Consider the following 16,606-nt stretch of genomic DNA (forward strand, 5'->3'; position numbering starts at 1 on the left):
GTTTTAATAATCTTTTCATTCCTTATCTTGGAAATACGGTTAGAATAAAACTACCCACATCTAACTGTCTGATCAATCATAATTTTAGCAATTTTAGATTCTGTGTTATTGAGATGTAACCTAGGTGCAGAATTCAAATCAGGATACATAGTCAAATACCAAATATCCCAAAGTTTGTATCCAGGGTTTCCATTTAAGCCCCTATAAAGATACAAGCAACTGACAAATGAGGATGTAGACCTTGATTCAGATCCTGTATTTCCAAGTTCTGAATCCCACAACATCCTCAACTTTGTCTAGCTTATCACTAGTCCATTATACTTTGTGGTGTGTTAGAACATGCTGGTGTAAGATTGTACAGATGATATGATAGAAGTCCTACAGAAAATGAGATGTCCTACGCAAGGCTGTCCCAGTGAGTTTATTGTAGCATTCTCATCTATATACCACTTACAGTTCTCTTGGAGGAACACTGTGATGGCAAGGACAAAATGACCTAATAAGCCTTTTCCAGTTCTGATTCTCTCAGAAACATTAAACCTCATGCTATTTAAGAACAACTTCACCAAATGAAAAAAAATCACCTGGCTCCACGGCTCCATGGATAGTGCCAATGACATTGTAAATTCGTGTTATTTTGCTGTTTGTGTGGACATGCATTCTGACCTTTCTGAAACAAAAGTGAAATGAAGTTGATATCCATGACTTGAGGAGGTTTTTACTAGGGTAGGAGCAGTGCTAGATGAACCAATTTTAAACACATTTTACAAACACAATTAGAAGAAGCCCTTGCACTTGCTATAATAGCTATTTAAATATCATAATAAAATGAGGCTGGCTTAGCACCCACCAAAGAATTAAGTCAGGGGTGGGCAATAATTTTTGATGAGGGGCCACTCCAAAAATTTGGAAAGTGGTCGATAGCCTCACTCTTCCATGATATTAATGGAGGAGGTGCGGGATCTGGGATGGAGGTTTGGTGCAAAAGGGAGCTTGGCGTAAGAAAGGCAGTTTAGGTGAAGGGGGCAGTTGTGACCTGGGGCACTGGACTGAGGTAGAGGGGGTTGGCCTGTGACTTAGGGCAGGGAATTGGGGTACAGGAGGGGGTAGTGCAGGGATTTGGGTTGTGAGCTAGGACAGGAGGGGACTGTGTTCTGGGGCAGGTGATTGGGGTGCTGGATCTGGGAGGGGATATGGGTGCAGAAGAGGGTCAGAGGATTTGGGTATGTTGAGTAGGGGGCAGAGGGTTGGGGAAGGAAGGGACTCAGGTGCCAGAGGTAGGCTTTGCCAGGAGACTTACCAGCCAGCAGAAGTTCCTGAATCAGCCTCCCTGCCTGCCCTGCCCCGATACAGACAGCAGCCATGTGCTCTGGAGCCCCTTGTGCTTCATGGCTGCCTGTTATTGAAACAGGCAGGTTCCATTGGCCAGTCTCTGGCCAGAAACTGCCCAATGGGATAGTGCTGGGGGTGGGAGCAGTTCCTAAAGCTTTCCCCTTCCCTCCAGACTCACAGTTTAAAAAAAAAACCCACAGCTGCGTTTCTGAGTGGCATGCGGGTGGGGCAAGGCAAGCAGGGAGCCTGCTTGAGGCTCCCTGCAGCATCTGCGGGCCGGATCTGGTGGCTTGGTAAGCTGCATTCAGTTCGCGGGCCATATTTTGCCCAGGCCTGGGTTAAGATGTTGTAGCTTACCTCCATGTAGAGGGGATGAATTGCATTTCAATCCCCTCTTTACTTCCCCAATATAAATGTAGTTTTTGCAGACAGGAATGAATAAGGCCAACATAAGAAAAAAATGTGAAACAATGCTCTTGATGGCAAAATATTTAAAAGTTAATTAAAATGACTAATTACCAGGGCTCAACAAACTATGAAATCTACTCGCCCGTGGCAAACAGATTGCAACCCGGAAGAGCTGGGTTCGGGCAATCTGCTCATGCGCAGAACGATCTGCGCATGCGCAGATCGCCGGACAGCATGGTTGGCGAGCGGGACTCACCACGGCTTGGCGAGCCCTGCTAATTACCAATGTCAAAGTATCAAGAAAACTGTGAATGAAACTTAAAATAAAAAGGTGAGAACACAATCCATATATACAATTTTACTTTAATATTATAATCCAACAACACAGGGCAACCAATTCCCAGCACTGCTACTGGCTTGATACGTGACCTCATCTGACATTTCAACTTCCCCATCATATAACAGGAATAATGAAACTTTATTTCTGAAATAAACTGTTTTGCAATCTATGAATGAAATTACATCTACATGGCCAATGTGCTAAGCATGATTATACATCTTATTGGGCTGCAGTCATTTCCTTATATTTATTTGAAACTGAAGGATGATAAAGAAAAATTCCACCAAACACACAAATTCGTTGACTTTCAAAGTTATTTATGAAATTTGTCACAATACTTTCAAAGAGAGTCATGCCAATAATATTTCCTTTCAACACTTTTAAGACAGGATAGATTAACAACAGACCCACAGATCACAATAAAAAGAAAAATAGTAAATGAAAGTTCCTCTTGGTTTCTGAGGACAGGACAAGGAGTAATGGGCTTAAAGTGCAGCAGGGGAGGTTTAGATTGGACATTAGGAAAAAATTCCTAACTGTCAGGGTGGTCAAATATTGGAATAAATTGCCAAGGGAGGTGGTGGAATCTCCCTCTCTGGAGATATTTAAGAACAGGTTAGATAGACATCTGTCAGGGATGGTGTAGACGGAGCTTGATCCTGCCTTGAGGGCGGGGGGCTGGACTCGATGACCTCTTGAGGTCCCTTCCAGTCCTATTATTCTATGATTCTATGATTCTATGAAAGTATATTAAATATTGACCCCAAATTATAGGACAATATTTAATTATGGAAATGTGTTTTTAAAAATCTCATAAGAACATGATGCTTTTCTTTATAGAAAAATGATAAGTAAGTCTGATTAAATGGTAATTGGAGAAATGGTCATTTAAATTGCATGAAACAACTGAACAGTGAAAACATAGGAATAAACTGTTTTTAATTCTCCAAGAACATAAAGACAGCAGATCAGAGGGTATGTCTACATTACAGTGTTATTTCGGAATATATTATTTAGAAATATTTAATACGTCTATACACAAAATGCATTTCGAAATAGCGTTTTTCTATTTCGAAATAGCAAGTCCACAGTGATTGGATGCTGAATCGCATTTAAGGGCAGCTGAAACCAGTTCCAGCAGGGCATCAGTTCAGCAGTTACTTTGTGTGGCTGCTGCCAGAGGCAATCTGAGGCTTGTGCTTAAAGGGACCCCCCTGGACAGCCGGTTCTCAGCTTTCCCTGCTTGCTTGCCTCCCTCGCTGAGGTAGAGCAAAGCATTTTTTTCTCTGTCTGCTTTGGTTGCCCTGACTCAGGACACCACAGCACTTGGCACCATGGAGCCAGAACTGCCCCTGGGCACTCTGGTGCTCATTTTGGATATTTCGCAGCAAGCCTGACAGCAATTGCTGGAATCTGCCTCGCAGCATCTGCTGCAGCCCAACCTGCAGGCCCTCTTCTGGACCCTCCTGGGGGATGAGGAGCAGCAGCAGCAGCGCCTGGATGTCAGAGTGCCCCGCCGCATCTGGCTCCTGGACACCAGCAGTGACTGGTGGGACCACATTGTCGTTGAGCGCTGGGGAGACCAACAATGGACCCAGAACTTCAGGATGAAGAAGGACACCTTCCTGGAGCTCTGCGAGTGGCTCACCCCTGCTCTGAAGCGATGGGACACACGCATGAGGCCCGCCATTCTCCTCCAGAAGCATGTGGCCATCGCCCTCTGGAAGCTCTCCATGCCAGACAGCTATCGATCCATGGGGAACTAGTTCGGCGTGGGGAGATCCATCATCGGAGCAGAACTCATGCAGGTATGGCAGTCTCTATCCACTGTGCTGGGGGGGGGGGGGGGCAAGGAAGGGATGGGCTGCCCCAGGGAAAAGGGGGGGAGGTGGTGCAAGTCCCCTCCCCGGGAGGGTTTGTTCTGTCCCAGCCGCACTATGGATTGCCCGCGGTGGCCAGGATTGCAGAAGGGGTTGCTCCTGGGGGGAGGGATGTGGGGCAGTGGTGGGGAAGGAGCACTCTCAGCCACCATGGCACCCCAGTGACTTTCGATTTTGTGTGTCCCTCTGCAGGTGGTCAAGATCATCAGTAGAGTGCTGCTCCACAGAGTCATCCACCTCACTGAAGTGGACGTGGTCATCGAGGGCTTTGGCGCCCTGGGCTTCCCCAACTGCAGGGCGGCAATCGATGGGAAGCACATCCCCATCCGTGCTCCAGACCACCAGGCCTCCCTGTACATAAACCGGAAGGGATACTTCTCAGTCATCCTGCAAGCTGTGTCTAACCACCGGGGCCACTTCCTTTGAAGAGGGACATTAACGTGGGCTGGTCCAGCAAAGCACACGACATGCGGGTGTACCGCAATTCCTCCGTGTGCCAGAGGCTGCATGCCGGGACTTTCTTCCCCGACCACCGCATCAGGGTCGGGGACATGGACATTCCTGTGTACCTGGTGAGGGATGTGGCCTACCCACTACAACCCTGGCTCATGAAGCCCTACACGGGACACCTCAACCCCTCCCAGCAGGTCTTTAATGCCAGGTTCAGCAGGGCCCACATCATGGTGGAGGGTGCCTTTGGCTGGCTGAAGGCCTGATTTAGATGCCACTCACCCGCCTGGACCTCTCCAAGAGGAATATTCTGCACATGGTGGCAGCATGCTGTGTGCTACACAATTTGTGTGAAAGGAAGGGGGAGGCTTTCCTGCCAGGCTGGATGGCAGAGGCCACTTGGCTGGCCTGTAGGCGCAGCCCCATATGGCTGCCAGCCAGGAGGCCCATCGGGGGGCTGTCAATATCCAGGAGGCCCTGCAGAAGAGCTTCCAGACAGAGGAGGAGTGAAGTCTCCCTGGCATGCTCTACTGGGGCCGTGTGCCTTATTCCATCCTCACGTCCTTCCACTTTCCCCTCCCTAACCCCCCTTCCTGATGTAAAATAAAAACTTGTGTGTTGCCAAAAACAAACTCTCTTTTTATTGAACATAACGGGGGGGGGGGAGGGGGGGGATGAGGGTGGGAGAGGGGAGGGATAAACCTGGGAGGGGGAGGCAAGGGGAGGAAGGGAGAGGAGAATCTCAGGGTTGGGGGTCTTGCTGGTCCACCTCTCTCCCAGCACTGTGGGTGTGGGGGCCTCAGCATCCCCGGGGGGAGTGGGTACAGAGGGTGAGGTGGGTGGGAAGGAGGGGAGGAAGAGGCGGGAGGGGAAGGAGGAGCAATAGCTGGGGCTGCATCTGGGGCTGGAGTGGCAGGAAGCAGCAATCTCTGCACCAGGGTCTGCAGGTGGTCGTAGATGGCACGGCCCTGAGAAAGCAGCTCCTGCAAGCTCTCCCACCACAGCTGCAGGTCTTCATGCACCCAGTGCTCCAGGATGCGTACCTGCCTTTGCAGGATCCCTAGGTACTGCCGATGGTACTCCTTCTGGTTCCGGGTCACCCAGCTGGCCCAGGTGCAGGAGGATGTCCTTTGCGGGTGGTGCGCCCTGCACTCGCAGCTGCTGCGGCTGTGGAGAAATAAGAGAAGTGGTCAGTTCTCCCTAGGGACACAATGGGTGAAGCCCAACCCCCCTCTGCAAGGCAAGGACGGCAGGTCTCCGCACCATTAAAGCAGATTTGCTTGCACACAGGCCATGTTTGGCATGTCCTGCTATCCCTGGGAGTGTGTGCTGGCCCGGGACCGCACCCTTGCCCCTATGCTGTATATAGTGTGGGTATGGGTGTGGGGGAGGGGAGATGTGCCCTGCTTCTGCGTTGGAGGGGGATTGTGGAGAGAGGGCAACATGCAGTGTCCCTCCCCGGGGTCAGGAGCATGTCATGTGCCTTCATACATACACACATGTGGGTAACAGGCCAGGGCCCCTGTATGGCAGCTAGCCGGGGCCATGTGCCCAGAGTGGCATGGCACATGCACAGGTTGCTGCATGCTCCGTTGTCAGCAAGGCTCACACGCGTGGTCCCTGGTCTCCCTCTCCGCCTCCCCCGCCCCGCCCCGCATAAGGGAACAGTGATGGTACTCACATGTCAAGGCCTCTCCAGCCTCGGACAACACCGGTGACATGGCTGCTGTGATGCCTCGGGGGTCCTGGGTGAGTGCCACGCTTCCTCCAGGCTCCTGCAACTCCCGGCCATCCTCCTCCTCCTCCTCCTCCTCCTCCGCCTCCTCCATGCCCTGGTCAGGACCTTCTGCCCCAGGGTCGATGAGCACCTTGGGGGCACAGACTGTCTGATGCCCCAGGATGCGGTCCAGGGCATCATAATAGGGGTAGGGGTCTGGGTCAGCCCCTGTTTGGGAGCTGTCCCCTGTAGCTCTGGCATGGGCCTGCCATCACTCCTTAATTTTCATGTGCACCTGCTCCTGGGTGCGTATGTGGCCTTTGGTGGCCAGGCTGCTACCCATCCGTGTGTAGACGGCCATGTTCCTCCATCTAATGCGGAGATCATGGACATTGGAGACCTCCCCCCAAACCTGAATGAGGTTCATGATCTCCACACTGGACCAGGAAGACGCCTGCCTTTTATGGCTCCTGGCAGGCCCTGGGAGCTGGCAGACTGCTCCTGGGGAGCGGTGGAGGCAGGGGCGGCCTGTGGCTATAGGCGGACTCGGCCACCGCCTAGGGTGCCGCTGCCTGGGGCGCCCAATGATGACATTAGTCCACTGACGGCCCTGCAGGCAGGGGCGCTAATCGCGTGTTCCACCTGGGGCGTCAGCTGCCGCAGCTGGCCTCGGGCTGCTCCTGGGTGGAGGTTTGAGTGTCAGTGAGTTGCTGGCTCATGGTGGGCCAGGGGCAGCAACTGCTGGCTCAGTGCGGGCAGGCTTGCAGCTGGCACAGGCACTATGGCCAGAGTCTACCCCTTTAAGGGCTCCAGGGCTGCGGGGAAGGAGAGGAGTTTTCCTGGTTTGGCCCAGAGTGGCCAGCAGGGCACCCTGGGAAGGCCCCTATTTCGAAATAAGCATCTACACAGCTCTTATTTTGAATTAGCTATTTTGAATTTGGCATTATTCCTCGTGGAATGAGGTTTACCAAATTCGAAATAAGCGCTCTGCTATTTCGAATTAATTTCAAAACAGCGGTTTGGCTGTGTAGACGCTAGTAAAGTTATTTCAAAATAACGGCTGTTATTTTGAAATAACTTTGCTGTGGAGACATACCCAAAGTGATCAAGCTTCGCCAGAGCATAAAAAAAAATCATTCACTATTTAGGAACTCAGCAAAAGACAAAGAATATCCAGTCCTCTCTTTCTTTGTGAAACAAAAAACACATTTGTCTGCCCTGGGCAAAAATCCAACCAGGTCTCATTGGAAGTTATTTTCTCAGTGGCAAAGCTCTCTAGCTGTCAAAACCAATATCTTCTTCAGCACAACTAATGGACTGTTGCCCAGAAGAGATGGTAAACCCAAGGCTTTGAGCCTGCAAAAAGTTAAACATGTAACAATCCCATTGGACTCAATAGGACTATTCCCATCCATAAAGTTTACTCTGGTGCACAAAAGCTTGCAGGTTCATTGCCCTGAGCCTGTAACGTGGTGAAGCCATAGGAGCTTCTCCAATAACTGATTTATAAGGATACTGTCACGGGTGTCAAAAATCCTATGAATAAATAAGTAATCAAGAAATGTAATTAGCAACCTAATACATGTTCTGTCCATTTTAATATTGTTTTCCTCTCATTATACAGTTTATTGCTCTCCAGTGTGTTCAACACATTTTGGATCAGATCCTCAAAAGATTTTAGGTATCTAACTCCCACAGATTTCTATGGGAGATAAGAGCCTAGCTATCTTAAGGATCTTGGCTTTTGGAATCCTTGGCTTAAGGAATCCTTGGTGTTCCTCATAAAAAAAAAATACTGTTTGGTGTTCCTCGGTCTTAAAAAGTTTAGAAAACACTACCTTAGTCTTTAGAAAAAGAACTGAAGAAAAAGAAAGAGAAAGGTTTTAAAACATTTGCTTTTCTCTAGACATGGGGAAAAGTTAATAAAAAGGCTAGTTACTCTTGACCAATGTTAAATTTTGAAACTGTCAAGAAAATATTGACTGAAACTTAATGTAAGAGCAGAGTTGGGAGATATACATGGCTTTTATGTATATATGCCTGTTCAATAGCAGTCTTCTCATTGTCATGCAGGAGGCCCATTGTTTTGACATAGGATTTAAAGATTCTCATCCAGCTATACTGCCGTTTCATAGGGAAGTTAATTTCTCTGCTAAGCTCCAAGATGAAATATTCCTCAGACTCCTATCCTGAAAGGTTTTACTTGGTTTTGCAATGTTCAATAAATAGTTAAAAGTGTTCAAACAAACCTTGTAGAATAGCTGCCTGCAAATCCAGGACCAATGTTGTAAGACACATTGATGCTTCCCCTCCAGCTACTGTCTGGTGCTGCAGGTCCTCCCAGGAAGCTGTTAAGATAAAACCAAGACAAAAACAGTTAGCCAATGGGCTAAGAGTCGAAGTCTCTCCACAGAAGTAACACACTTGAAAATGAGTATGAGGAAGGATTACAAAGCTCTAGATGATTGTGTTGAACAAACTGTATGTGCAATTATTTACTATTTGCTAAGAGGGCCTGTGAATTAGCATAAATTCTTTAAAAATGCTTAGAGATATTCATACACTAAAATGAGGATAGAGTTAAGTAGAAAGACTAATAAAATAAACTTCTAGTCTTGTATCTCTTTTGGGGAAAATCTACAGAATAAAATTGTTCCCCATTTTGTCTTTCAGTAAAAGACTTACAGAGAACAATTGTTTGTATTTCTGCAGCATATTTAATGTGGATAAGTGTAAAGTAATGCACGTTGGAAAAAATAACCCCAACTATACGTACAGTATGATGGGGACTAATTTGGCTATGACAATTCAGGAAAGAGCTCTTGGAGTTATCGTGGATAGTTCTCTGAAAACTTCCACACAGTGTGCAGCGGCGGTCAAAAAGGCAAATAGGATGTTAGGAATTATTAAGAAAGGGAAAGAAAATAAGACAGAATATCTCACTGCCCCTGTATAAAACTATGGTACGCCCACATCTTGAATACTGTTTACAGTCACCTCAAAAAAGATATTTTGGCCTTAGAAAGGGTTCAGAAAAGGGTAACTAAAATGATTAGGGGTTTGGAACGGGTCCCATATAAAGAGAGGTTAAAGTGACTGGGGCTTTTTAGTTTAGAAAAGAGGAGACTTAGAGGGGATATGATAGAGGTATATAAAATCATGAGTGGTGTGGAGAGAGTGAATAAAGAAAAGTTATTTATTAGTTCCCATAATAGAAGAACTAGAAGACACCAAATGAAGTTAATGGGTAGCACGTTTAAAACTAATAAAAGAACATTCTTCTTCACACAGCACGTAGTCTACCTGTGGAACTCCTTGCCAGAGGAGGCTGTGAAGGCTAGGACTATAACAGAGTTTAAAGAGAAGCTAGATAATTTCATGGAGGTTAGGTCCATAAAAGGCTATTAGCCAGAGGATAGAAATGGTGTCCCCGGCCTCTGTTTATCAGAGGCTGGAGAAGGATGGCAGGAGACAAATCACTTGATCATTATCTTCAGTCCACCCCCTCTGTGGCACCTGGTGCTGGCCACTGTCGGCAGACAGGCTACTGAGCTAGATGGACCTTTGTTCTGACCCAGTATGGCCATTCTTATGTTCTTATGTTTTTATATGTATACTCGAGTGTGTATGTGTGTAACAGGCAGAAGCAATAAAAAGGGCATCAATTTACTAACTTTCAATGCAGAAAAGACTTTTTGCAGTGTGAACATGAATACTGAACCCAAGTACAAAGGATTGATCTCTACCTACTGTAATAGTATTTCTGCATCATGATATCCAATGGGGTGAACTGGGATTTTGGGAATTCCTACTCCTTCGTCAATATTGGACCTGAAGGTATATTCTGAAAAACCAAGAATATATTGGAATATCAGGTTTCCTGTCCTCATCAGTTTGTCTTTTAATTGAAATGGTTTTTGTAAAAAAAGAGTCCAACAGTCACATCTAGGATCAACGTACACTGATCCCTGATATATAACCTCTAGTCACCTACCATTTTATCACACATCAGGGATTAGTTCTACTGACTCCAGTAGCAACTGCTAGTTTTAAAGTAGAAATTTCAATCCATATAAACATAAACTGATGTTTTTCTGCTTGGCATTTATGATCCGCAAAGAAATATACATCCAAGCAAGATTATTTCTCCTCTTTGATGGTACGGTATAATCCAGTTTCAGTTGGTCCTCTTGAGAAACATAGTTCCTTGCAAATCTCAGTAAATCCAAACTCATTTTTACTGCGTGGTCTATGCACATTCTGTTTTATAAGTACTGTAAATGCTGGATAATATGCAGAGAGATATTTGCCAGAAAATGTTTTTACTTGAGGAAGGCCAGTTGGAATGAAAACGTGTTCCACCCTAGGAAAATAAACTCTTGTTGGAAATCCTCTTAAACAGCAGGACTTTTTTGATGAGTATGAACAACAGTTTAATCACTAGTGACAAGATCCTTTTCAACACCAGTTCAGAAAGTGTCCGATGTTTAGAGCTACAAATCTGTCACTCACCTTTTGCTGGATAACCTGGTGTGAGAGGATCCCCTGCCCCATTCAGATTTAAAACATTTCCACGCTGGGCTCCACCTCCAGGAAGATTCCAGCCAGATGGATAAGGATCTACTCCAGGGGCACAGTAGTCAGCAGGGTCTGAATACAGTATAATCCCTTTGGCACCAGCTAATATGGCATTTTTAACCTGCAAAATTATTTGTTTTTAAGAAATGTCAAAATGTGTGTATTTGGCTATGATATTCTAGGGCTTTGCAACACATCACCAATCAGGAGACACTTCAGAATTTTTATGTGGAATTATTAACTCAAGGGAAACATATGTCAAAATGCAGCATGATCTCAAGCATGGAGCATAAGTCTGAGGCAGGAGAACAAGGTACTATTGTCAACACAGCTAAATTTGCTGTATGACCTTAGACAAGTCATTTAACCTCCATGACTCAGTTTTTCCAGGTGTCAAAATGGGACAATACCTACTCCTTGAAAATGTTTTGAGATCTATGGATGGAAAGAGGCAGTAATGTTTACTGGTTGTATGGGCTAATAAATCCTCTTAAACTAATCTTTTGCAAGCACCTTCTGAGAGTGAATTCATCTCAAGTCACAATTTCAGTACTCCAAACCAGCCGTCTCACTTTCCTGTTTTTCAAGTCATTGTTAATACACATTATGAGCATACACTGCAGGCCTGATTCTTGGATCAGAATTGGCTCACATGTTCTAGTTTACAGTAAAACATTTACTTCATGGTATAAAGGAATAAAAATCTCTCTTTGGAAGGAACAACAGGGTAGTCAACAGGGTCTGAATACAGTATAATCCCATTGGCTCCAGCTAATATGGCATTTTTAACCTGCAAAATTATTTGCTTTTGAGAAATGTCAAATTTTTTGCATTTGGCTATGACATTCTTGGGCTTCTGTAGCGAGGGCTTAATGTTCAATGTAAGTGGCCTCAGACCTTTAATTTGCTGATCTAATTATGATTTGAGAGAGAAAGAAAGAAAGAGAAATGAACCCTACCATCCTACCCCAACCCTACAACTTACTTTGTTTCCTCTGAAGATTTTCCCATATCTGGCAATAACAATCTTTCCAGTACAGTTAATTCCCATCTCTCGCTCTAGCTTGAAAAAGTCTTCGGTACGGCCATAGTTCACATACATCAAATCTCCCTGTCCGGGGAAAAAAGAAGGCCAGAAATTAGAAATTATTCTGTTTTAGCCTTATAAACTATCTGTTTTTAAAATCACACAACTTTATTTATTGAACATCTCTTATACAGTACACACAGTATATACAGTTCTACACACTTGATCCAGTGCCCACTAAAATGAATGGCAAAATTCTCCCAAATTATTTGATAGAAAGGCTTGTTTCAATTCTTTACATAAACCCATGGTTAGAAGCATCCTCATTATCTGATGTTGAATACTACAGTACTCGATTGTTCTTCTGGCAAAGCACGCGCAAGCTGTTTATGGCATGAGTGCAGAAAAAATTGCTATTCCTAATACGCTGCTACTCAATAGACAGACTTCCTATTTTACTTATTTTAGTCCACTCATGAGAGGCAACATGTGTGTTGAATGTTTTCTGGTATTATTCCCCACAGAAGAATCAATCACATTAACTTTAGGAAGTATGGCCTTTCATAGCATGCGTGTGCTTCAGATTTAAAACAAACGAGAATTCTTAATGAATAAAGCAGATAAATTTCAGAGTACTTCCTGCCACCCTATGTCCTAGGTTTCCCCAGTAGAAGGAACAATATGAGCCTTACCTAGACAATGAAGTATCTTTCTAAATAGAAATTGTAATATCTGATTTGAATAATTTTAGAACATTTTTTGTTAAATGGGTAACTTCTAGACTGTATTGTATTCAGCACAAACTGTAGCTGTTCGTTAAGCTATAGCATAATGAACTTCAGTATTCACCTTACCTAACTGAGCTCTCTGCAAAAATATGCTAAGAAGTCAGAACAACAGATCGACAGTGACTCTTTCCCAAAATATGGTTTCAACCCTCAGGATTCATAAGAATTATTTTCCTACCTCTGGTACTCCTTGTGCAGAAAAAGCATTATATGGTGGCAGCACACCAGTAATGTTTTCATATCCCTGAGGAGGCGGCTCAAACAATGATGTATTGAAAATCTACCAAAAGAGCCAAGAAGAATAAACAGTTACTTTAATAAAAATTATATGGGAAATTCTCTCTCTGGGCAAGTTCAGTGAAGTCTTGGCAAAATTTTGTGCGCTAAATTTAGTTATTAAAACAGAACACCATTTTAGATGAAAATAGCAAAAAATAAATCATGTGTAATGAAGTGATAAAGGTATACATAGTTAGAACTTCATAACTGAATGAGAGTAAATAGATAGATAGATATTGGTGTGAATATAAGGTTTTATGACTCCTCTGAATCCAAACAGAGGAATAACTAAAGATTGCTGAAAATGAATGACAATTAGTTTGTGTCTGTTTTTATAGAGACTTTTTGTAATTTACTGGTGGCTTCCACTTATATTATTGCTCCCTCCTATTATTTCAGTAGTTAATCTATTCTCTGATTAGGTTAAGAACTTTTGTTACTATTCAGAATACTCCCATATATCTAAAGCCCATTCTACTCTCATTCATACACTGAAGCACTACTCAGTGTTAATAAGCGTGGAAGGATGAGGCGTTTAATTTGGATCTGATCATTATTATGTAAATATTTTATGTATTCATCTGTTTATTTATTTATTTATTTGTGTATTTAAACAAAATTAGTCCATGAATTTTTCAGGGTATGTTACTTTGAGACTGGTTGTCCACTTAGCAGAATAGTGGGATTTTCATGTGCACACACTAAGGTTGAAAAGTCAAGTACCCGAAAGGTAGGAAATGCCAGAGAATATGTGAACATACAATTAAAGCATGAGCACAATGGGGCTGAATTAACAATACGCAGGCAATCTTAATTCTGGCATTTCCTGTCTTTTCAGTGCTTGACTCTAAAACCTTAATAATGTTCTTTTATCCTAACTTGTGTGTGTGTAATTTCATAGACTGGAGGGGATAGTGCTCTAGTGGCCACAAACTGTCCTAACCATTTACTCCAAATTTCACCCTTACTCCCCTTCACCCTCCAGCCTATACCTGTCTTAGTCCTGCCTCTTCCTCACCCAGGCTCCTTATCCCTGTCCCATTTTCCTCATCTAGCCAGTCCCAGTTTCTACTCCACATGATTCTCATTTCAATCCCCATTCCTGTGCCAGCCACTTCTAATCTTCTCACTTGGAGTTTCTATCCCACTGTCCCTACGCTCCAGTGTTCCTTTCCCATCACTAATTATGCCAGGGTCATGCCCAATGCTTCCCTCACAGCATGGTTCTTTGTTTGAATTGTCTTCCCTTCCACTTCACTTGCTGCCAGTCCCAGTCTTCCTTACCTCCAACTCCTCAATTCACCTCAACTGCCCCCAACCTTAGTTCCCAGGATCTGTTTTCCCTACCCCCACAGGCTCCTTGTCCCAATCTCCTCTCCCTGTCCTCACCCTGGTCTGGCTCGTGTCCTCTCTCCATGCCATCCATGTGGCTTTCTTTTTTCCCCAGTTTGGAAGTCAACAGAGGGGGCTCTGTGAGCACAGGGGAGGCAGCTGCCCTACTTTCAGTCTCAAAGCCCAGCGTGCAGCATCCCAAAGTCCAGTAAACTCCTGCTCAGCCCTAGGCTGGAGCATGCTCCATGGATACAAAGTCTTCATGGACTTTAACTGTGAAGATATACCAAGTAGTTACTGATCATGTGTAAACCTCAATTCCTCAAAGGCTTATAACTTGAGCAAATCTAGATATATTTTTCACAGGGATAACAAAAGGCACATCCCTGACACAAAGCAATCTCTGCCAAAGCCCCTCTTCCAAATGTAGGGGTTTCAGAGCTTCTTAGAAAAAAGGTCACTAGAATTTAACATGGGCAAAACAATATACTTGTTCAGCAGAAATTTTTAAAAAAATATTCAGCATGAGGCAGACACCCAGCATGGAAAATTTCAGTCTAAATGTTTATAGTGTGGCAATGGCCTAAGTGACTGAAAAGAGGATCCTAGAATGGAAAGTGTTAGACAACCTTAATTATGGCAGTGCTACTTCCCCTTCTCTAACATATAAATGGAATAAACAAAGATTTCACTTTCATTTGAATGGTTATTTGATATTTCATATTATTTTCCAAACTCTTAATTCTGCAAGATTATTGTAGCTCCTCCATGATATTATTGTATTCTGCAGAGAAGGCAGGCATGTAATGCATTCATATGTTATTACATCTACTTCGGTGCACTAGACACTTTTAAGAGGGGAAGCCAGAAAAAAACCCTAATCATATGGAGGTGTCAAAATTGTATGTGAAAAGCAGTGAAATATTGGCATTGGATCTTAGGGTAGGGTTGGCTTTACCACACACAAAACCAGCCTTGTGCTTGGTTTGTTGCACAGCAACACAAAAAGGGTGCAATAAGCCAGTGGACAACTTTCATGTGTTTGCAGGATGTAAGCAATCTCCACTGATTTGTCCTGGCAGAAATCATTTCTAGTCATTAGTCCAAGAGATCTGGCCAATAGCGGACTTTCCTTTTTAAGGTTGAGAGTTTTCTTCAGATTATAAAACACAATAAAGATGTACAGGTATATATGTGGGTACTATCTGACCCTGTTTCTTTAAACAGCTATTCAACATATAGTTATTAAAATAAGATCACCTCATGCCCTTGATCATCAATAATTGAGACATAGTTGGGCTGAGTTTCATTTGGGTAAGAAAGGAGGACATCATAATGAACCAGCTCTGCTGAATCCAATCCAAATTCTTTCCACTGGGCTTGAATTTGCTTAGCTAGGTGAAGGTTCTGTTCTGTTCCTGCCAGGTGAGGGAGCTTTGTGAATAAACTAAAACAAAACAAAGTCATGGGTAAGCAGAGTTCAGAAAAGCAATTGACAGAAGAGTCAATAATCTTCACAACACATGCAAGGAGTAAATTGCTATGGTTAAGTCTCTTAAATGAAACACTGAGCAGCACAAGACAGTTATCAGAACCTGAGGTAGGGTAAAGTGCAGAAATCTTTCCTAAGATTAATCAGCTCAGTTTTTCTTTCTGAGTAACTTCCACAAGTGTTATGCCACTTTCCTAAGGAGGAGACTGCCTGCTGAAATCCTTTCTGCCCTTCTGACAAAGACGGGGGATTTTAACCAGGGTCTCCCATATTCTGGGTGAGTGCTCTAACCATTGTGATAAATATTATGAGATTGGTTGCACTGCCACCTTCCAAATTTTGAATGAGGTCTCATTTAGGAGGCAGACATTAATCATATGTACTATATTGAGCTCTGCTTCCAACTTAAGTGGATGAATGCATGTGTTCTGAACTGCTATAAGGCATAGGTGGGAGCCAGTTGGCTCAATGCCTGGAGGGAGGAGCAACATGCTTGCTGAGAGGCAGAAACTTAGGCACAGAGTAAATTTAGATGCCTACAAGTTTAGGGAGCAGTTTTGTGGATCACTGTGGAGACAAAACTGAAGTTGAGGCACCTAAATCATAGAATCATAGAACTGGAAGAGACTCAGAAGGTCATCAAGTCCAGCCCCCTGCTGTAGGAAGGACCAATTCCAACTAAATAAACCCGGCCAGGGCTTTGTCAAGCTGAGACTTAAACACCTCTAGGGATGGAGACTCCACTACTTCCCTAGGTAACCCATTCCAGTGCTTCACCACCCTCCTAGTGAAATAGTTTTTCCTAATATCCAACCTGGACCTCTCCCACCACAACTTGAGATCATTGCTCCTTGTTCTGCCATCTGTCACTACTGAGAACAGCCTCTCTCCATCCTCTTTGGAACCTCCCTTCAGGAAGTTGAAGGGTGCTATCAAATCCCCCCTCACTCTTCGCTTCTGCAGACTAAACAGACCCAACTCCC

General features: G+C 44.3%; 1 protein-coding gene across 7 annotated transcripts in view; it reads right to left on the bottom strand.

Annotated features, from left to right (window-relative positions):
* The window catches only part of LOC102456275 (N-acetylated-alpha-linked acidic dipeptidase 2), a 65,977-nt gene that overhangs the window by 36,987 nt on the left and 12,384 nt on the right, over positions 1-16,606 (bottom strand). For 5 of the 7 annotated variants that reach the window (XR_012900760.1, XR_012900761.1, XM_075919382.1 and 2 more), the window contains exons 3-9: positions 15,392-15,578; positions 12,699-12,800; positions 11,691-11,816; positions 10,640-10,826; positions 9,878-9,971; positions 8,377-8,475; positions 585-670 (exon numbers count right to left, since the gene is read on the bottom strand). Coding sequence is in view for 5 of the 7 variants with exons in the window: in XM_075919382.1 (XP_075775497.1) it covers positions 585-670; positions 8,377-8,475; positions 9,878-9,971; positions 10,640-10,826; positions 11,691-11,816; positions 12,699-12,800; positions 15,392-15,578 (881 nt within the window). In the remaining 2 variants the exon portion in view is untranslated. Of the gene's footprint in view, positions 1-584; positions 671-8,376; positions 8,476-9,873; positions 9,972-10,639; positions 10,827-11,690; positions 11,817-12,698; positions 12,801-15,391; positions 15,579-16,606 lie in introns of those variants that run through there. The other 2 variants (XM_075919383.1, XM_025182261.2) reach the window with 2 other exon arrangements.

The sequence above is a fragment of the Pelodiscus sinensis genome, chromosome 1 (assembly GCF_049634645.1).
Source record: "Pelodiscus sinensis isolate JC-2024 chromosome 1, ASM4963464v1, whole genome shotgun sequence".
Taxonomy (NCBI): Eukaryota; Metazoa; Chordata; order Testudines; family Trionychidae; genus Pelodiscus; species Pelodiscus sinensis.